We start from the raw sequence: 22,416 nt of genomic DNA on the forward strand, positions 1-22,416 counted from the left end.
CCCTTTAGCCGAAAAGAGAAAAACAAGCTGATGGTCAATTGCCATTTTCCTATGTTAGTTGTCCCATGACAATTACCTGTTCCAAAACTGAAACCTGATCTCACAGGGAAAGAAACTACGTGACAGCTACTAATTCCCTTACAAGAAATACGGGACTGTTTACAAATGAGTGATTCCAGTCTTTCATTTCGGTTTTCCTCCCTCACAAATCACGAGGCGTGTGTCTTTTTGTATCTGGTTGTGTGGTCATACCTAGTCGCTTTTATCTCCTTGAAAGAAAAGACACTCACAGGAAATTTCTTCACAGTAAGTAGCAATGATTCTCATGATCAAAATGATGATACCTCCACCTCTCTGCAACCTTCTCGTGTTTTCCATAACGGATGGCAATCGCACACTTGTTTTTCTTTCACCTCACTCTCCACCTTTGTTTGGCTGTTGCTTTTCATGGTTCATACTTAATTGGTTGGATTTTATTTATTTTGGCCTCTCAGGATTTTTTTAAATTAATTTATTTATTTTTATTTATTTATTTATTTTGTGGCTGAGTTTGCCTGTGTCTCTCTTCACCACCTCATTTTTTGTTTTGCAGTCCTGTTACTCTGATCAACTTCTGGCCGGTAGATTCTGCGTGAGTACTTCTGCTGCTACCACCAACACATTTGCTTGCTTGATTTGACAACTTTTTTTCTGTTGGCTTGGTTTGGTTGTACGGACACGTTAATTTCCCTTCCTTCATTTCATTTTTTTCCTTCCCGCGGTAAGATGTCGAGAGTGCCATCCACCACAGATCAGGAGAATCAGAGTGAGGTTTCCGGGTCCCTACCTGGTCAGGTTTTAACCAGCAGACATTCTGGCCTGGAATCAGTCATCAAAGAAACGAATGGGTTGTTAGTCCTATTCCTGAGAGATGTGTTTATGTAGTCTTCCATGATAAGCTCCTCTGATTGCATAAGAACATTCTTGAGCCATATTTTTTGAGATTCAATACTTCAGGGCCTTCGAGAGGATGATGGTTTGTTCTTTAGGGCCTGTTACAAGTGGACCATTAAAACTCAGCAGAATTTGTTTTATAGTATGACGTGGAGTTTGGTGGAATAATTTCAGTCAGGCGTGTGTACTTTTTATCATGCTACTGGACTAATCTTTATACACATGAGTTTCTCAGTTTTGAGCTAAACACACTTTGCTCTCCTCTCCAAACTAAATATTCAGCTCATAAATAGTTACACATTTACACTGGAAGGAAAGTGTACTGTATACTATCGGTGTATATTAATAATACTAATATTAGATACCAACAGATAATTGGTTTATCTTAGAGTTTATAATGTTACTAGAAAACTCTGGGGAGTCTGTGATCTATATATTAGCAAACAAAGCATGCATTGTTTTAAAGTTACATTGTGTGGAGTTTTTATAACAAAGTTTTGTTATTTCAGAGCGTACTTTATTAAAATATTTATTTAAAGTCAGACAGCTCTATTATATAGAGAGCGAAAAGACCAATTTAGAAGAACTCTATTTTTATTGGGTCTCTTTTATTGTTCCACCATGTAATTTAATTTAAAGTATATCCTTTTTTAAAAATCCTGTAGTGATAAATGCAAACTATTAATTGAGGTTTATTTTAAGTCTTTATTGGCCTAAAAGAAGTATAAGGCGTCCCTTTCTTTATTAAAGCTGCATTATTGTGCCCCTTAATTTTGCAATACAGTACCTCTACCTGATTTTTTTTACTCATGAAGGGGAGTTATTTAGATTCAGTTCTGGTTTTTTTGCTGCTCGTAGGTAGTTGTTTTCCCTAACCCGGGTAGTTTATTTATTTATAGAAGTTAGAACCTTTCCTAAATGAGAAAATTCAAAACAAACTGATAGACTGAACTCCTCACCGAGTGGATTTATTCTGTGTTTAGAGTAAGTTCTAGCCAGTTGAAATATCCAAAAGGCAAAGATGCTACAGAATAACTTTAAAAATGCATAGATAGAGGTAACACAAAATAATAAGCCAAGAATAACTAACAGTCCTTGAATGGAAAAAAAAAAAAAGAAGCAGCTTATTGAATACATCAACTAATGAGAAAAAACATGACAAGTGAGCTTAACGTCGTTTATTTTAAGTAGACGGTGTTTGCCTTCAACTTTGAAGAACTTTCAAATTAATAACATCCTTTTTTAAAATATCTTCCTCTAAAAACTAAAACATAGAATCACTTTGTCTTTTTATAAAAAGTCTGTTCGATTATTCAGAAATAGTGGGAAATTATCCTTTTGAGGAAGAAAACCAGACCCAGCAGGCTATGGTCCCTATTTCTTTAATACCAGCATTTTTATTAAAGTCTTTACTCAGGGGATTATAAATAATTTATAAAATATATTGCAGAGCTCTCCTATTTAGACAGAAGAGCCAGGTCCTGAGGTGGCTTAATTTTGCAAGAATTCCCTCTGATGTTAACAGAGTCTCATGTGGATCACATGATTTGAACGTTGACTGAGATACAGATCTTTTGTTTTTCCTTAGTGGAAACCCTGATTTACCTGTATTTGTCATATTATTTTAAAAACGAAATCTAGCCTAAGCCTTTTATATTGTTTGTCCACAAATGAGACAGACAGTATCCTTTGAGCTCTTCTGCTTTGAAACCTAAATGGATGAAAACTTATTAATGGAGTTTTCACAAAAGAGAAACTGGTGGTGGGTGGGGATGGAATTGGCCATTAATAATAACAGGGCTAACCCTTCTGGGTATATCGTTTTGTGTGTAGGAAGTAGGGAGGAAGAACAGTGTTCTTAACATCTCTTGGAAAAGTGTTTCAGAAGGCTTTGCATTTAGTTTTGTTTCTGGACTAAGTGGTTTTCTACTTATTCTTGGTTTTTTAAATGACCCTTCTCTGAACAATGCTCCCTTTTGGTTCATTTTCTTGTTTAATAGGTACCTCCTTTAGTGCACTTCTTTTCTTTTTTTTCTTTTTTTTTTTTCTTTTTTCTTTTTTTTTTTTTTTTTAGATTTCTGGTTTTAGGAGTTCTTGTGCGTAAGCATGCTGTGTTAGGTGCTATGTACATTAATAAGAAAAATCACATGGAATTAGCCTCAAGGCTAAGAAATAAAGTGCTGCATAATACTTTCTGTATAAAATTTTACTAAAGTGTTTTGTATTTACATGTGTAGTTTTCTTGGTATAGTTATGCTCAAAGGTCCCAGGTTTTCTTTCTTCTATACATTCCCAAGGGAGCAACCATGAGAAGGGAAAACACTTACCCATTTTCTTCCATGTGGGCTTTTAGCTTATCAGAACTATGTAAATGAGGGGGAAAAAAGTACATAAATGAAAAACTGGTTTGTTCCAGAAGATAGGGCTTATAAACCGAATAATCTAAGCACTGAATTATCTTGACCTGCAGTGAATATTTTAAAACAAAGCTTAGCATTTTTCTAATAATGTGCTATTCCAGGGTTCTAAGAAATGAGGTGAACTCTGGTACCAAACTAGAGCGAAGATTCACGTGGAAACTTTGGATCTGCCTAGTAAATTGGGTGGCCATCCTTGTTTCCTCACGACAGCTTAAAGGTCTTTGTAATTCATTACAAATTGGATTAGAGTGACACTTGACCTAGACAACACTGGTTTCATAAATAAGACGTTTATCTCTCAAGGGAAGACCTCAGTTGCCTAGTTGTTTGCTATACTGTGTTGTAATTATTTTAGGATTGCGTGTTTTCTTTAAGAAATAGGGGTTTCGAGCACATTTCCTAGGTAAGCCTAGGTAACTACATGGGTTTTTTTTTTTCCATATAAGTAAAAAGAAATGTATATTCTTCTTAGTGTTTTGACCACGTCCATTAATGCTGTTTGGACTTCGGGCTAAACCAGTCCTCACGGAATAGGTTACTGTGGGCTTTTGGATCCCTGCCTTTACCTAAGGGCTTTCTGTGTTGGGACAGAAATGGAAGAGAACTTTTGTCCTGTTCTAATTACGACCAAAAAGCACAAGTCCAAACTGGTTTTCAGAACAGATGGATTTTTTTTTCCTAAGGTTAATCCAAAAGATACCATAAAAACTTTAAGGGCAATTAATAGATCAGATATGAAAGGGTGAGGAAAATATTAACCTGACCAAATTTCTTAGTCTCTGGAGCTTTAAAAAAAAAAAAGTAGGTTTTTACACCCCAAAAGCATATAGACTATTCATCCTAACACTCCCCTCTGGTTTTCTTCTCTGGGTGTTAGCACACAGTATCCCTAGTAAGAAATATTTCAGAAATTGTGACATTTTACTAGATTTAGTCATTTTTTTTTAAACATCACCGTATCATTTTGGGTCATTCAGTTTTATTTTATGAAGTAGTAATGTGGTCCTGCTACTAAATCGTACTGAATCGGTGGATATATTGCTTCCTTACCAAACAGCACAGACCAAGACATCTCGATGTGTGAAATCTTAACAGGTCCTGGCCTGGCCTCCTGGGAACTGAAATTCTTGACTATAAATGTAGTAGGCAAATGCCCAGTTTCCATTCAATAAGAAAGCAGCTAACGGCGTGCGGGTTAACTACTTAAAATTTTTAACTACTTGGTGCCAACGTAGTCTCACAACTATAGGATGTGAGAAATGACAAGGTAGGAGGAAAAAATGCCACAAAGAGATCGTCTCCCCCAACCTTTTCTATAATTGAAATGTTCCAGAGAAGATTTTGATCTCTTTTGATGGCTTTGGAAAAAAAAAAAAGAAATATGAGAAATTACTTCTCAAACTTGGATTTAAAATACTTGATGATATATCTAAGATACAGGAACAACCAAATGTGTACATTATCCAGAGCATTAGAATAAAAGCATTTTAGGCCATGTATATAACATGACTGTGTGGTGGGTTTTTTTTTTCTCCATTAATGGATGGTATCTGTGACTAATCACATTTTCTGCCTTATAGGCCTGCCTCGTCCCCTCAGCTTTCACACGATGATACTCATTCACGCATTGAACATTATGCTAGCAGGTATGAGACTAGTTGAATGCCAGGCAAATATTGATTGAAATAACTAACCAAGGAAAGCTAACCTATAATCATTTGAAACAGACCTTTTCTTTTCCCCCCCAATCTTGTCTGATTTCTACTAATCCACTTGCCCTCTAACTTGCATGCCATTCCACTGCATGCTGTTTTTGGACACCAGTAAGAGCATTAGTCCAGAACAATCTCCCCTCACCCTGGCCTTTAAACATTTCTGATAGCTTTGCTATGTCTTGCATATGGAGCACGTTTAAAGAATTGGCTTAGAAATCATCTCACCTTCTTAGAAAACTGCTAGACCAACCATCCATGGGTGAAGAAATGATACTGTTTCTGTAGAGCGTATGAAAGCGTTGGCTTTCCATTCGCCTGCTTATTTAACATCATATGCTGTAAAGAAGAGAATAATCTTCCTAATCCATGCAACTTTTTGTCCCACCTTCTTTGTGTTTCAGAGAATTTTTATGCCTAAAAACCGAATTGCTAATTGTAAGCTATCTTATGCTCGTTAAATAAGTCTGTAAGAGTTTGGTTAACTTTTTTATTTTTTAGTGGTAAGAAGATTTTATTGTCTGAGGGGAAGGAGGTATTTGAAGGTAAAAATTGGTGGCAGACTATTCAGAGAGCTTACTACGAGTCCATCCTTTAGCAGTAGTCTAACTGCTAAACGTGTTTGTCAACCGTGGGAAGCATTAACTAGCTATATAAGCCTGTCATCAGGGGAAAGCTTTAATTGTCTTAAAAAAACACGGGGTAGTGAAGGTACAGAGTGTATTTGTTGTTAGGGAAGCTTTTCTCGTAAAAACAAAGGCCTGTTCTCAGTGAAAGCAAGATCAATCTGTGAAGAAGAAGAAGAAGAAGAAGAAGAAGGAGAAGAAGAAAACAACCAAATACAACTTCCCTTCTAATTTATAGCATAAATGTAACGCTACTAACTAGCTGTGGTCCACCACTCACTGCCTCAAGTGGTTAGGGCGACACACACATCCTTTAATTTGAAGGATTCCTTTCTCTTCTTGACGTGATTTATCCTTTAGTTTTCAGGAATGTTCGATTAGGTCTTGAATAGATTCTAAGAAATCACATAAGTTTTAATGAGCTTTTACGTTTTTTATCAGGCTAGCAGAAATGGAAAACAGCAATGGATCTTATCTAAATGATAGCATCTCTCCTAATGAGAGCATGTAAGTATCCTGTCTCTTTTTACAAAATGTTCCTGACGATGAAATTGCTTTGAGGGCGTTAGAGGTAGGGTAGTGCAGGAGATAGGGATTAGCATTAGACTCACGTGATCTTTCAAGGAGCCATTCGTTGACTTTTTTTTCTTTGACTCTTAACCACCTGACACGGAATGAGCTCATCCAAAATGTGGCATTAGTGGTATTCCAGAGTAGCAATAACAGTGGACCTTATTTAATACAGGATTATCACAAGTTGCATAGGCTCAAATACTGAAACTACACGAAATGCTTAATCTTTGACCAAACCTGCCAGATATTTAAAGGGATTGGATATTAATTTTTTAAAGTGATGGCTAAGTAGTAATTTCTCCACTCGGGGAGCGAACATATAATCTTGGTGTGGTTGCACCGGTAATCCCATCTGGTAGGTTAGTTGGGCATTTTCCTTCAGAGAGCCAAAGTAGTAGATTTGTGTGGTTTAGCATCTTCGCTAGCTAAATAAGGTGAGGCAATCTGGTGTAGGGTTTCAGAAGAGGGAGTACAAATTTAGGTCGAAGTTTTCAGTGGGATGATAAGCCAGGTCTGTCAAGTAGAAGGAAAGAGAGAGAGCAATGCTAGAAATGGTAACAGGGAAACAGTGGCTTCCTTACCGATTTGGGGGAAGTGTTCACAGTGAGGAACAGAGGAATAGTGCCATGAACCAAGGCCCCGAGGTGGAGGGAGCCGATTAAGAAGCTAGTAAGAAGGAAAAGATAAGGATCTGCTAGCCGAATAGATAATTTAGAGAAGAAAAAATCTAGTCAAAGCAAGCAGTGTCTCTACTTTGATAAGTTGCAGATGTCTCACCACTTTGTCATGGAGAATCCAGGCAAAGGGAAGAATGAGTGGTAAATGTATCATGTCGTTGGTGTGGCAGCCCAGCGTCACACTCGGATGAGGCAAGAGCCTTTGTAAGGATTAGGCTGAGGGAAATAGTATCCGAGTGGCATGTACATGTAGCTGGTCACTGAAGACATGAGAACAATCATCTGGTCGATAAAGGTGGTCACCTGCAAAGGTGGGTGTTGACCCAAGTCGACACTCAGTCGTTCGTATATGACTGAGTTACTTAAAACAAAAACAACCTTTTCCCCCAAACAAAAGTAACTGTGGTACGTTTTCTTTCTCGGTTATGGGGACAAGTATTAGTAGGATTAGTATATAAAATACTTTGACAGGAAAATGTGTGGCCAAAGAATCAACCAAATGTAAACAACCTGAATGATTTGCTGCTTTGTGTCACCAGTTTTAGTGATTAGAAGCTCTAGCACATTCAGATTATTTCAAGTTGTATCTGTGTAATAATGGCTGCCATTCATTGACTGCCTGAGAGAACAGTAAGAGAAATTTAATTATAGCTCTGTTGTAATTAAACACAGGAAGTTCTTGCAATAAAATCTCAGAATTTGGGACGAGAGATAATAAATTAGGTAGTAAAACATCTTTTTACAATTGTTAAATGAAATTTAGCTTTAGCTCATTCTGAGGACATAAAATACGTTTTGGCTCTGTGTTAGACGGTAAAACCATGACGTTTGGGGGGCAGATCTGGGGGAGTTGTTTCAGGGGTTGGTTGACTTCACTTAAATGTTGGTTGTTAACACCCACAAATTATTTTTAGACAGCTTTTCACTTCTCAACCAATTACATCACTTGACCAAAATCATTTAAGTCAGGAGGATTTTTTCCTAAATACCTGAATTGTTATTCAACTCAGAAGACGTAGAGAGGGGAATATTAACATATCATCCTACTCACATTTAACAAGAAACAATGAGCTTTAGCCTCTCATTAAGAACAGCACGAAGTTCTTCTAACTTAGATGTACACAGGCTTCCAAGGAGCTAGGAGCAATACATTTGGAAAATAATTTCTCCTGTGTATTCGAGAGTTCCTGGTTTTAAGGAAACATTGCAGCTGCCTCCCCAAATGTAAGCCTTTTGCTTCTTTGTTCCTGAAGATTAGTCCTTAAAAGCTAGTCTAAAGAATGAGCTGTTCAGTCTTCTTTGAAGTAGTCATCCCGGTGGCTTTGTTTTCCTTCCAGTTTTTGTTTTTCTATCTGAACAATAATTGAATGAAACCATCATTCGTCTCCAGTTTCATTATTGTTACCATCTTGCCTCTATGGCTTTTGTAAGTTCAAACCGGCTTAGCAAAGCAACACTTTGTGGTCATGTTGTCCTCCCCTGAAGAAAATATTAATTATGGTAAAGGCTGCAGGTTTTTTTTCCCCTGGTCATTAGCAACAAGAGCATGGGTTAGTGAAGTGAACAGATTATCTTGACTGGCTTGGTAGCAAAAACATTATAGAGCCATTGTTATGTCTTTTAACATCTGTTAACTATTGGTTGAACGATCAACATAGAGTCCCAGTATTTCTGCAACTCTGCTACTCGTTTACCCACGTAAATAGGCCAAATTCATTTGAAAATTTGAACAAGAAATACTTTGAATTGTCACCAATAAGATCATAGTTCACAACCTCAAAAGTATCAAAATGTCTTTAGAAACAGGAAAAAGGGTCTGATTAATGGTTAAGAGCAAATGTTTCTATTTTTAAATACACACCCAAGTCCCTGACCCCCAAAGCAAAATAAGGGGGGAAAAAACCAAAACCTTTGATTTTATCTTCCAGAGATGATGAACATTTGTTAATCCAGCATTACTGCCAAAGTTTGAACCAGGACTCCCCCCTGAGCCAGCCTCGTAGTCCTGCCCAGATCTTGATTTCCTTAGAGAGTGAGGAAAGAGGGGAGCTAGAGAGAATCCTAGCAGATCTTGAGGAAGAAAACAGGTGAGTTTTCTTTCTAGCTTTGTCATTGGTATGCAGCGTGCATACACATGCACACATAGAAAAGCGCCAGGAATCTTCACTTAGAGTCATTCTGTGTCTAATTGTTTTCTACAATAATCTGTTTAGCTCCATTTACAGATTCTCTCTCTCTCCTTTTTGTTACCTGAAAGAAGAAAATGAACGCGATAGTATGATTCAGAAGTCCTAATTTAGGGTTGAGAGGAATTAATGCTAATGGTGGTGATTGATTTGTTGCATGTGTTTCTGAGGGTTTGATTTTAAATTTGAGAATAGAATTTAAGAACAAAGCAAGTCCTTTAATTTCACAGTTAAATGATTTGTACATATATTTGGCCATATTATCTACCTCAAAGCATTTAAGAAAGTAGGTTCGTTGGCTTGATCTGATCTGGGAACGAATTCATTCATCTTATTTTCCATCTTCAAACACGGGAATCATTTATGCTCACCATCATAGCAGATTAGCGAGACGGTTCCAGTTGTCAGTCATCATCTGAAAAAGATGTTCATGGAAAACTAGAAACCGTAGAAGTGAAAAGGCTGAAGAAGATTCACAGTGATGGCAGAGAGGATACAGGTGTAAAAATCTGGGGTACTGGGTGGTCTCAGGATAATAGAAATCACTGGACATTGGCTTTTGTGTTACATTTATTATATCACAGGTCTCTTGGCTAAGAAAGGCTTCTACGTGTGATCACTTCTAACTCACTGTGCCTTCTTCAGACAAATGCCACCAGGCAAGTCTTTAAAAGAGCAATTGCTCAAGTTTGTGGGACTTGAAAACCTTGATCTCTTTGGTTTAGCCCAAGGCACCAAGACCTGTGAATCTAGACAGTGCAGTGTGTCTGAGAACTGGTGCCCTGGGGGAGTGTGTCACCTCAAGATGAAAAAGCAAACCGCCATTCATCCATTGCTTTCTGCCGCCACTGCCCTCTGTCTGGCTCTTAAAATCCCTGACCTGTGGCCATGCTCCTTACCGGTTGGCTTCTCTTTACTCTCTTTCTCACCCCTCTGATAAATGCTTTCCAGAACCAAGACCTTTCAGGGCATTCTTCCTTCATTGCATTTCTGCATCTAGAAAAAAAAAAATCCAGCTTTTCAGCTGGGCACTTAAAACCTTCCAGAATTTTCTCTTGACTTCCTTTTACAACATTATCTTCCTCTGTACCTCTGTTCCAGGTAGCAGCTGTAGCAGCTGTTTCTGAATACATCCTGCTCTCATCCACTTTCTGGGTCAAGTTCAAGCTTGCTTCTCAGTCTACCTGCTAACCCCCATCCCTCCCATATCTGATGAGGGAGTCCTACCCATCCTCCGTGACCTTCCTCAAAATAATCTTCTCCACAGAGCGCTATTAGGTCCCGACATTTGGAAGTAATCGCTCTTTTGCCTGTATTCTCTGAATCCTGCGAACTTTTCCCGGACAACTCCCTGCAGGTTTGCCTTTTTATCAGTTATTCCCAATGCCTCCCTCTAACAAGAGAGTGAATGAATGCCTTTGCGGCAAGGACTGTGTCTTAATCCTCATAATGGTCCCCTGGAGTACCTAGCACAGTGTGAATACTTAGGGGGAATCAGGAAATGTTTGATAAAAACCTAACTAAGAATACAGCAAGGATGTCCCATGAGTACCACCCAGGACGTAATACTGAACATTTTGTTGGTTTTAATGGTAACATTATTTTTGGCCTTATTCCTAAGACTGGCACTGACCGCGATGGTAGATAAACATTTCCCTCTCCTTTATTGAGGATTCCCCCTTAGTGTCCTTCTATGTTAAATCTATAGTTATTTTAGGGGTCAGAGTCTAATAAGAAGGAAAAGTTGGGATTGACATTATAAGTAGAATTCGATGTTACCCAGGAATAAAAATATTTTTGTACAGTAGGATTGTTGCCATTTTGCAATATATCCTTCCATGTTATTGGATAAGAGTTTCGTCTTGTGTGTTGTTGGCACACTTTGCTTCCATACTGTGACAACCAGACCAAAGGGTATTGGTAAAGTGTACTGATGACAATCATTTATCTATCATTTCATCATTTCCAGAACACTTCAATATATTTTGGGTCATTTAATCTCCCTTAGAGCTCTGTAAAGAAGATGGACAGAGAAATGCTGGTTCACAGAGGTTCAAATGGCTTGACCCAGATTTTACAATCGGCCAATGGCAGAACCAACGTCCGGTCCAGATTTTGTGACTCAAAATAGCCAACCCTTGCACGAGAGAAGAAAAAAGAGTCATTCTATGCAAATATAATTTACATAGAATTGTGGCATATTCCCTGGAATGTACCTTGACTTGAGGCAGTATTCTTTTTTAAGTTTTTGTTTTTCATTTAAGTAATCTCTATACCCACTGTGGGGCACAAACCCATGACCCTGAGATCAAGAGTCACATGCTCCTCTACGCCAGGAGCCCTGAGGCAACATTATTAAGGACTGTACATAAATAAACCGGTTCATGTACTTGTGGTACAGTGAAAACCACTTTCTCCTGAAAGATATCCAAGACCATTCCCCAAGAATGGGATGGTTTATTCTGTAAAAGAAAGAAAAAAAGAAAAGAAAATGACACTAGGGCTCCTTACAGCTCCGAAATAAAGGATCTGATGTTGATGCAAGTCTTTCTGTAAGTCCTCCTGACCCTCAAGTAAAGGTCAGGGAGAGCTTCTTTCTTCCTCCCTCTCCTTTGTCACATTTTCACTTCCTACCACATTCCAAAGAAATGTCTCTCCAGAGCTCCCCTCCTGAAAGTACACTGTCTGGTTTCCTTTGCTCTGTCCTCTCGTCTTATAGTCCCACTCAAAGAGTTTCAGAGCCACAGCTTTGCCTTCAGGATCCCTAAACTGAGTGATGCTTAAGGGGCTTTAGTTCACCCTTTCCTGTCCTTCTTCTGAGAGAACCCAGGGGCTCAGTAGATGCCTTCTCTCAGGGCCTACAAAGCTGACTGTATTTCCTAAGTCAGACTAGGCTATGTAATCAGACTAATACAAGCATACTTTTAGAGAAAATGGGAATGGATATTTAAAGATTTTTTGTTTATTTTTACGAGAGAGCGAGAGAGAGCACATGTGCGCACATGGCACAAGCCAGGGGAGGGGCAGAGGAGGAGAGAGAGGGACAAGTATACTCCCCACCGAGCCCCACACGGGGCTCGATCCCATGACCCTGAGATCATGACCTGAGCCGAAACCAAGAGTCAGATGTTTAACCTACTGAGCCACCCAGGTGCCCCCGGAATGGATATTTAAAATAGAGATTGTCCCATGTCCTTTGGACATATACTTACCATATCTATGTGTATTTTGTGATCCTTTATTCTGTAGTTAGGACTTACCTCCAAATGACAGATAGCAAAGGAAAGAGGCTTGGAGATCCCCATTCCTGAGGAGATATGTTCTTGAATTCTGTTGTTGTTCTTCACGACACCTCCCCACAATCCCCTTGGAACAGAGAGACTGGCTAATGTGGAAGTGTCTCAGGGGTGTGTTACGTCGGTCTTCAGGGTTCCATTTCTCCCGGTGGTTGGACATAGCATTCAATAAATATTTGCTGAATAAGTGGAATGAATGAATGAAATGAAGCTGAGTTTTTAATTTGAGCACTCACGCATGTACTTTTGACTAAAATTATTTTTAAAGCCTAATTTTATAAAGCAACGCCTTCTAAAAGCTGTTCTCCTTATTTTTCAAAATACTTCCCTTCTCCAGACTTCTTGATTAGCACCAAGCATTGCTTTGTTGTAAATTTAGAAGGTTAAACATTCATTTTCCAAATCCTAGGCCATGTATGTCTCACCCATTGGCATTCTCTTGATTTTTGGTTGATACTACAAATATAAAGTGAAAACTCCTCTGAGCGAAAGCTAAATCTGACTCTGAATTTTCTCGATGGCATCTCATAAACTTTGGCGACTAGTGACTTAGTCTTTAATATTTCACTTCTGCATAATGTCTCGCCCTCACTCTGCAGATAATTCAGAGTCACCGTCATTTGACGGAGACCAGTTGGATATTGAGAATTTGATCCATTGTGTGTCCTCAGCATGGCCAGCTCAGAGTTGGCTTTTTTCTAGCATAGATTCAAAAGCCTGCAGTCTCCTGACGGAAATCAGTAATGTCAGATTCCAGCATATTTTGCTCTGCACTGTCTAAATGAAGTAAGACTTTCCCTGAAATTTTAGGTGTGACCCGAGCAATGAAAGATAGCCTTTGTGAGAGACCAGTACTCGTTGTCAGTCTGCTGCCTGTGTAACAAATTGATTAGATTGTTCTCGAGTCTAAAAGGTGGGTAAATACTAACCTGATTCACTGGGAAATCTGAAATGAATTAAAGTTGTCAGCAGATGTTATATGACAGCAGGGAACAGTGTGGATTCCTACTACCTACTCGGTACTTTCATAGGTCTTGTTGGGCGACTGGACACAGTGTAGTGTAAATTTGAGTTTTCCTTGCTCCTTTTCATTCCTCCAGTGATTATGCCAGATCATAAATGTTATAGTCACAGAAATTCTAGGTGGGTTACTTACGCCACAGGGTTGAACTCGCTGGAAATCACGATCCTGTTGCTTTACGTTGTTAATGACAGCATGACCTTGGGCCCAGGGCTGGCCGTTCTCTGCATAGTGTCCGCAGTCTTTACTCCATGCTCCTTCTTAGGCCTTTGTGCGAGGCTCCGGTGATGGTGAGATGATAACCAAGACGAAGGGACACAGATGGGGGTCAGGAGTGGGCCTTCCAAGCAGAAAGTGTCGGGGAGGAACGGCAGGGAATGTTGGGGAAATGGCAAACAGCTGTATTACTTTTTTGACGAGACAAGAAATGGGAGCATATGAGGCCGGACAAGTTGGCAAGGCCAGGCCGGGAAGGGCGTGGTGCCGCCTCACCAAGGACAGGGAGCCGCTGGGGCAGAAGCCCGGGATGATACTGTTAGATTTACACTTCCATCCATTGCTTGGGCAGCTGTGTGGAGGGTGACCTTGAAAAGAACTATACTGGAAAAAGGAATTCAAATTGGGAGGTAGCATGGAAAGCCACAAAAGAGATCACTGGGGCCTGCAGTCGAGCAACAGAAATGGGGAAGACAGGCTGAACGTGAGTGGTGTTTCTGGGCAGCGACAGAGCTGCTTGATGTGGTGGTTCCAGGGATCTGGGGAGGGAAGGATCGAGTCCCAGTTCTGAGGGCGCGCGGCGAGACGATGGTTGTTTGTTTGCCTCGTGGACTGACAATTCAGGAAGAGGAAAAGCGGCTCCCTTCTTCATCTCTATTTTTAAAACAAATACCAGTTTATAGGTTATACACTATTTATAGACCTCCTTCCTCAAGGGTCGAGTAGCTGGAAGCCAGTGAATGGGGTGTGGCAGAGGTTGAGTTGAGGGTCGGGGGGCACGCCCACGGGTAAATGTCTGACGGTCAGAAGTGTACTGTATGGTGACTAACATAATATAATAAAAAATCATTAAAAAAAAGTGGAACCATGTAGCTTCCAGAGCTACTAGACCTAAGAGCCACCAGCTCCCAAGTAGTTGAAACTGTGAGAGTGAATCTGCCTACCCAGGCAGTGTGTGGCAGAAGAACACTGGGCTTGGTGAAACTCTGAAAGATTCGAACACTGCAATGTCAATTTCATTACCTTTCTATAAATAGGCCATCATGCACATTGAATGAAATCTAAATGGTTCAGAAAGGCACATAGAGAAAAAGGAGTCCTTCTCCAACCTTCTCCCCTGGCTGTAACGTTCCCAGCTCCGAAGGCTACCACCCGTGTTGGATTCTTAGGTATACCTTCGTAAATAATCTCTACACATGTAAATCTTTGCAAGTATATTTGTGCTTGTTGGGATTATTTCATATGATACCATGTGGGGTTCACCCTCGTCTTCTCTTTTTACTTAAAGATGCCTAATAACTTTTACATGCTGGAGGAATATGCCAAAAGAAGAGGGGAGGAGAACCTGGGGATGATGGGAGCATTGGCCCAGAGGAGGCAGGAGGAAGAGCAGTTATGGGCACAGGAGGAGGCATGGCTCTGACGGGGAGAAGGGCCACCGCTGAAGACTGTGTGGCAGATGAAGCACTGAGGGTTTGGAATGGGGGCAGGGAGCACGACGGATGAGCGTCAGATGTCCCGTAGACCTCACCGGTAATCAGTGGAGGCGGATTCTCCTAGCTGGTCTCTCCATTTCTTTGAAGTTGGATTGGGGGTGGGGGAAAGAGTAGTATGTGAGGAATTTCATGAAACTGGGTCTTCATGTCACTTGGCAACATGGGCCCCCAAAGCAAAGGGCTGCAGAGCTTAGTTAGATAAAGGGGGGCTAGTTTTCCTTCATAAATCAAACACCCAAGATCTGTTTTGGCAAGGGAAGCCACCATATGAAGAGACGCTTTGTGAACAGAAGCTGAAGGGCAGACACATTGAATTTAATAAGGTGGGCAGGAGTTGGCCGACTTCGCTCTACTCAGGCACGTGAAGTGGAGTCACCGTGATTCAGAAGCTCAGTTTCAAACTAACCAGTTCAGTAACGAAATTTCCTTCAGTTTATCTGGAGTTAATCAAATTAAAGCCTGAGGGGACCAATTCATCCTATCCAGTTCATGGAAGGGGATGGATAACCCAGAAGGACAATTTATTTCTCCCTTGATCCTAATTCTCTGTATAACTGTCTTGTTATACTAAATGTATTAATGTTGCCTTAAACCTTTTTGGGGAACAGCTCGGCATTTAAGTACAAATACTTCCTCTGTTGAACTGGGGAATATATGTTTTTTAGAGGTTGGAGTTGTCACTCCATTCCAGGTCTTCCGTCTCACAAACAGAAATCTTGGAAATCAGAATATCACAGTTGTCTGGTGAGCTGAGATTCTTGGGGTAGGAAACTGGATAGTCTTGAAGGACTATGAGAAAACCCAAAGAATCCTTTCTGGTGATAAGAATATTCAGAATTTACAGGTACCGCTGCCCTCCCCTTGAACAGCCTGGTGAGATGTGAAGCTCTTATAATCCAGCGCCCGTTTTTAGATCCTTCATGAAGACCTTTACCCTCCTTTTGGCTTGCATGACCATGCCATCCTGCTGTAGGAGAGCCGATTGTGGTCCTCACTTTCTTTACTTTCCAGGCCTAAGAGTATAATTCCAATTCAATTCGGTAGGTAGATAGTCAACGTGTAATGTGTTCTTCAAAGTGCCAGCGCTACAAAGATGAATAAGCCTTGGTTCTTACCTTCACGGAGCTCAAAATTGAAGAGAAGGCATTAAAATCCAAGCAACTAATTATAACCCATTGTTATAAGCACTCCGGGGGCACAGAGGTGAAGGATTAATTCTGGCGAGAGGGACCAAAGAGACCTTCACCAAGGAAGTTGAAGCTAAAGAGCGAATAGGACTTTTCCAGGCTGAGAGAGGGGAGAGGATGAGCCTCCCAGACTGGTGGGGCAAGGAGGAATGTCTGGCCAGAGCACAGAATGAGGAGAATGAGAGGGTAGTGGGATGATAGGTGGAGACCACTGTGCAGAGGACTTTATATGTCCTGTTAAGTAGTTTGGATTTCATCCTATAAGCAGTTGAACAGTGAAGGTTTTTTGAGAAGGGGAAGAGGGAGCTAAAGCCATGGAGATTGGTAGAAAGATCGTGGAAACAGTTCACTGAAAGATGGCCAGGTTCTGAGCTAAGGGTGTCGTAGGCAAGTGAAGAAGGGATGGAGAAATGCGAAGGTCACTGAATGAATGAGGCCAGGGAAAGATGGAAGAGGGAGAACTTGGATGATAGGAAAGTTTTTAATTAGGGAACAGGGAAATGATCATTCAAAACCAAACCAGACAACATAGAACACACAGGAAAAGCTACTGATAGCAAAGGTCAATGCGTAGGGAAAGCGAACTGGGTGTGGGGGCCATCGAGTTCTGTTTGTCCAAAGAGCTTCAAGGGGCAATTTGCTATACCGATTTTATGTATTCACTTTCCAAAAAAAAGGATTTGAAAAAAAGCACGGCAATGAGATTCCCACAGTCTAAAGAGTAAATCAGTGAACATAGTAGGGATTCGCATAGTTGATACAACTGAGGTTCAGATTTAATCCCTGCAGCCAGTGGGGTAAGAGGAAGCACAACTTGTTGGTCTCTTCGTGTTAGATGAAAGAAGCAGGCACCTTCCTAAGGCAGCACCATTTTCCTGGCTCTAAACAGTAACAAAAATTAAAAACAGCTGTCATTTAAGTACCATGTCCTTGCTGTGGACAAGGACTGTTGTGAGTACGTGTAAGATCTTATCTAATCCTTACAGTGACCCTGTGAGGGAGAAGTTGTCTCGCAAATGAAGACTCCACGGCACCAAGTACGAAGGAGACGTCATACAGCTAGCGAGGAGTGGGGCTGGATTCGGGACTCTGAAACAGTGTTAACACTTGACGTGATCATCGGCTAGTGGCCTTTTCATAACAGAGACTGAAGAAAATTTTATGCGGTTGCTTCTAGTGCCTTTGATAATTGGGGAAAGCTTAACATTAAAGGCCAAGAAACGATGACATTTCTCCATGGAAGAAGGTCACTGTTGCCTAAAACGTGTTCTGCAGAATACCTCTAAGATACTCTTTTAAAAAAAAAAAAAAAAAGGTGATTCCAAGGACAGACAAGCTCTGGAGACACTTGTTTTGGAAGGTCGTGATTAATTCACCTTTGCATTGACGAGTCTGGAAGTCAAGTAACAGGATTAGCTTTGTTTAACCTAATGTTGCTTACACATACTTGACCTTAGCCCAACTGTAATGTTTATGGCACATGCTTTGCTTTTGGTAGGAAATTCGAATCTGTACTAAATGTTGAAAACCAGGCAAGGAGACAGCACAGTTGGCTGTCTCCTGTGGTTGGTGAGAAGCCTAGCTCTTATCTTTTGGGGGACATCAGAGGAAGTAGCTATAACAGGTGTCCCTGCAGATGAAGCCTGGATTTTTCTCACAGTAGTTATTTTTGATTTGCTCTAGCAGTGAAGCCCTATAAATGCAGAAACCAAAATGATTTAGTCTGGAAGATCCAAAGATAGGTATTAAGTCATCTCTCATGGCCACAGAAAAACCTTTCTACTCTATTTATGGAACATCCCAGTGAGTAACCCTGGCTCTCTAATCAAATACAAAGAAGAACTTCCACCAATAACTCGACAAAACTAACTTGATATATGGAATTCTTAACTGATTGAATTTTGAAAGATGTCCACCAAAGATAGCCAGTTTTACTTCTATCACCCTTACTGTTGAATCCCTTTTTTTTTTTCCAAAGCAGTTGATGCAAAGGCCAGTTGTTACTTCAGGCCTCTCCTGGATTGTGATACACGTATAAAAGTGTATTATCAACTCATGGGAAGATATTTCTTCTTTAGATCTTTTAACAGGAATGCAGGTATGGTGTTATCTCAACAACAGATTAAGATATAAATTTAAAAGATGTGTAGCTACTCTATGGTCCTGTGGAATGCTACTTGAGGAAGTGGATTCCTTTTCTGGCTCTGAAATGGTAGAGGATAAATGATCAATATATCAACACTGTGTGGCTTAGCAAGTTCCAGTTCATGGGCCCCATGGCTAATGGAGACATGCAGGAGACTATTGAAAAGACGGGTCTGAAGTTTATAAGAGAAGCCTGGATGGAGGAATAATGGGCTTGGGGGTGTGGAGGAGGATGGGCTTAGGGGAAGTGGAGGCCCAGGGAGAGATTAGGGACCTCCTAGGAAGAAAATATACATGGAAACAAGACGAAGGACCTCGTGGTGTAGTTACTGTAATTGGGTATGCCCAGTTAGAATGGCTGCCTGGTGTGTGTTACTTAGGTAAGTGGGTGGCTTCTGCAGATGACTCAACTCACCCTTCTTTTTCCTTTTTTTTAAACTACCTTAAAAATTAAAGTTGAACCTTTTTTTTTTTTTTTGTATCTCCCAATTCTGGGTTACTTATACTACCACTCTGACTGCTAACTACAAGTCATAAATAAGTCCCTGTGATCCTTTTCCTGTAATTTCCTAGTGAACCAAAGTGATTATTTCAAAGGTAGAAATAACCTGTAATTTTCGCTTTAGCAAGGAGCATGATTCCCAGTCCTTTGGCATTAGGGTCAGGCTCGTCACCGTGGTGGCACTAGGCAGTAGCCCTGCACTCTAGAAGGTGAGCTCTAGAATGGTGAAGGACAGTGTCTCGGAAATCTGTGTAGTCCTGGGTGTACAAATACATGTTGATTAAATGAATGGATGAATATGCTCTGGAATTTTCCTGCTCCCAGATGGATTTGGGGGGGTTGATTTTTAGCTGGCTTCCTTGTTTTTCTCATTGCTTATGGTATTGTTCTTGCCCCCAGAGTTCTCATTACACTTGTTGATGTGGTTTGATCATTTTCCACTAGGATGAAAACATCGAAGTTGTGTAGGTTGACCGAGACTTAAGCATTTTCTGGGCTTATTTTCAGGCTCTTTTTAAAATTCGTCATCTAAAAGTATTGAGAAGGATCTGTGTAGATAATTCTGCAGGCATGAATATACCCTTTTCCTTTTATATACATGGGTTAAACTTGACTCCTCCACAGCAGGAGAGAGCATGAGAAAAGTAGTCTTCACTGGGGAGATATCCTGTGTGCTATGAGAAGGGGGATTTTGAATTTAGAACTTAATTTTGTGTAAGACCCTGACTGAGATAGAATTCACCCATTTAAATGGTACAATTCACTGGTTATTAGTATATTTACAGAATTGTGCAACCATCATCACATTCAATTTTTAAACAATTTTCTCACCCCAAAAAGAGAAACCCCCCCCCTGCCTGTTTTTGGTCACTGTCCGTTTCTCCCAAAACAAGTTTACTCTAGCCCTAGACGGCCAGCGATCTGTTTCTGTGGATATGCGTGTTCTGGCCGTTACATATGAAGGGAATCATACAATACGTGGTCTTGCGTCAGTGGTTTCTTTCATGTAGCGTAATATGTAAAGAGACAGAGCTGTTGTACCGTGTATTTGTACTTAGTGCTGAATGATACCCCATCACGTGGATCAGCCGTAGTTTTCTCATCAGTTGGCACGTGATGACCAGTGGGTTACTGCCATTTCGTGCCGTTTATGGAGAAGGCTGCCCTGAACGTTTGTGTGCACGTACTGGGACTTATTTTAAAGAAATGCTTCTGTCGTTTCTGTCATTGTAACAGAGGAGGCCAGAGGATCAGAGGTGGCTAGAGTGTATAGCAGCGTGTGCCCCAGGTCAAAAATAGGCCGTCAAGGTGAATTTACTGGGAGAATTTAAGGCCGCATCTAACTACTCCTGAGGGACTCAAGCCCGGGACACACAAAGCTTAAAATTATGATTCTCCTAGCGACTGTTACGGCTTTTTGGTGACCACAGACAATGAAAGTTTTGATATTTTACTGTATTTGTCTGAAAATTGAAACAGACTTCTCCCACTGGTACTGTTCCTGGGGACTAGATTTCTCACTCCTAAAACCTCTCCAGTCTTTTTGAATGGTGCTTTTTGAATGGTGTGCTTTTTGAATGGTGAAGAGTAGCCACTGTCATTTTTGTCTGGGATTTTGTCTGCCTTATTTCCAGCTCTACAGTGAGGATTTTTTTTATGAATTTTTGATTAGAACATTTATTCTACAGACACTGATCAGGAATTTATGAAAAATACCTGTCATTGGAGATAAACTAAAGCCAATTAATATTGTCAGGTTCTGTCTGTTAGAACTCAAGGAAGTTCTCCATTGATGTGTCGAGGGCATATCCCAAAACTAGAGTACATCTGGATACATGAACCCTGTAGACTTAGTCTGAGTATTTTGTAACCACCATAATCAATGGCCATAATTTGGTAGTTTTCGGGAAATCTCCTCCTAGATCTTAGCTCCGTGATTTGATTTTTGCCTTGGTGCTCAGCTGTGACCGTTGACTAGAGCAGAGATGATGGAAAATACACAGAAATTCCCAAAATCTGGGGTTGCTAACTGTAATGGCTGGGGGGCCAGAGCTGACATATCTATAAAGAGGACAAATACTGAAGAATCCATTTCGAAGTACTATACGTGTATATTTTCTGCCAAGCTCAGTTAGTTGATTGCTTTCAGATAATTCAAGTACTTTTTTTTGGTAGGAAGCTTTTACCTCACCTGAGTTCCAAATCTAAAAAGTACAGGATGTAGAGAGAAAGAAGTAATATTAATGAACACTTAGAATGCACTGGCTGTGGTTCTAAGGAAGTTGCACATCTGGAATATAGACCATATCCTGGCTCATTAATCCTACAGATGAAATGAGTGCTTAAGTCAGTGGCCTGACGTCAGCAGAGGGCAGAGCCCACCTTTGATGTAAGATCTTCCTGACTCCAAAACCATGCTCTCAGACCACACTCTAGTTTCCTCCTCAGCCACGGGTGGTAAAAGGCACCCAAAAGGCAATATGGCCAAAAAAAAAAAATCTTACTTTTCTTTACATGCTTCAGCATCTCTTTTAAAATGTAAATATCACTGGAAGAAATGGTACATTATTATAAAATCCCAGTAAGGTTTAATAGACGTGTGTCATACCTTTACACTGAGCAAATTTCAGTAGGAAAGGCATTGGAATTCAGAGCTCTGAATACATGAAAGAGTGACAGTGTTAAGAGAGGATTAGAAATAAGAGCCTGGGGGAGGGGGTCCTGCCATATTTACTGTTTTGCTTAAGGCAGACCTAAAATATGCACTTTTACTTCCCACCCTGTGAGCTTCTCCTTAATTAACACTGGTCCTGCCAAGGCACACACGTGTCTTTCGACATCTAGTTGAGTATTTTTGAGTTGGTGCTTGATAAAATTTTACAGTATAGCTTTAAATAAATTTATTATAATTGAAAAAGCTCTGTGCAGTTTCCCGTTTTTAAAATACTTCATGCTTGCAAAATCTGTCTCCCCCCCCTTTTTTTTTGGAAACTGCTAATTTGCTAGATTTATAGTGGCTGTAATAGTTGTATATGATATACTAATTTGCCTGAATCTGGATTGGAGGATGTGATTTAGCTGCTTTTTATAAAGTATGAGGATAAAGCTGGATTTCTCTGGACCTAATCTTTGTAGATGCAGACCTTTGTAGTTGCTCCCACCTTATGGAATAGGCCCTGTGTGTGCTCATGCACAGGGCAGTGTCTAGGACGGGTAAGAAGACCTTGATAGCTGGCAAGTGACTTCAGTTCTTTATTTCAGAAATACAAAGATATGATTATGTCATTACACTTGGCATGGAAGTCCCATGTAAAGAGTAGATGACCAACGCTGAAAACACTTGACCTCTGTAAATTCACAGAAAGTACACAAAGATTGTTGGTGTGTCATAACTAGCATGTAGGTGGTTACGATTGCTGCAGGGGC

At 40.4% G+C, this 22,416-nt stretch overlaps 1 protein-coding gene across 13 annotated transcripts in view; it reads left to right on the top strand.

Moving 5' to 3' along the window:
* DMD (dystrophin) overlaps positions 1–22,416 on the top strand; it is a 2,097,152-nt gene that overhangs the window by 2,032,397 nt on the left and 42,339 nt on the right. For 9 of the 13 annotated variants that reach the window (XM_087859359.1, XM_087859361.1, XM_087859356.1 and 6 more), the window contains 4 exons: positions 593–631; positions 4,934–4,999; positions 6,133–6,198; positions 8,870–9,028. In XM_087859359.1, the coding sequence (XP_087715485.1) occupies positions 593–631; positions 4,934–4,999; positions 6,133–6,198; positions 8,870–9,028 (330 nt within the window). The remainder of the gene's footprint in view (positions 1–592; positions 632–4,933; positions 5,000–6,132; positions 6,199–8,869; positions 9,029–22,416) is intronic. The other 4 variants (XM_087859360.1, XM_045804490.2, XM_087859363.1 and 1 more) reach the window with 3 other exon arrangements.

The sequence above is a fragment of the Ursus americanus genome, chromosome X (genome assembly GCF_024610735.1).
Source record: "Ursus americanus isolate L20-20 chromosome X, mUrsAme1.1.p, whole genome shotgun sequence".
Taxonomy (NCBI): domain Eukaryota; kingdom Metazoa; phylum Chordata; class Mammalia; order Carnivora; family Ursidae; genus Ursus; species Ursus americanus.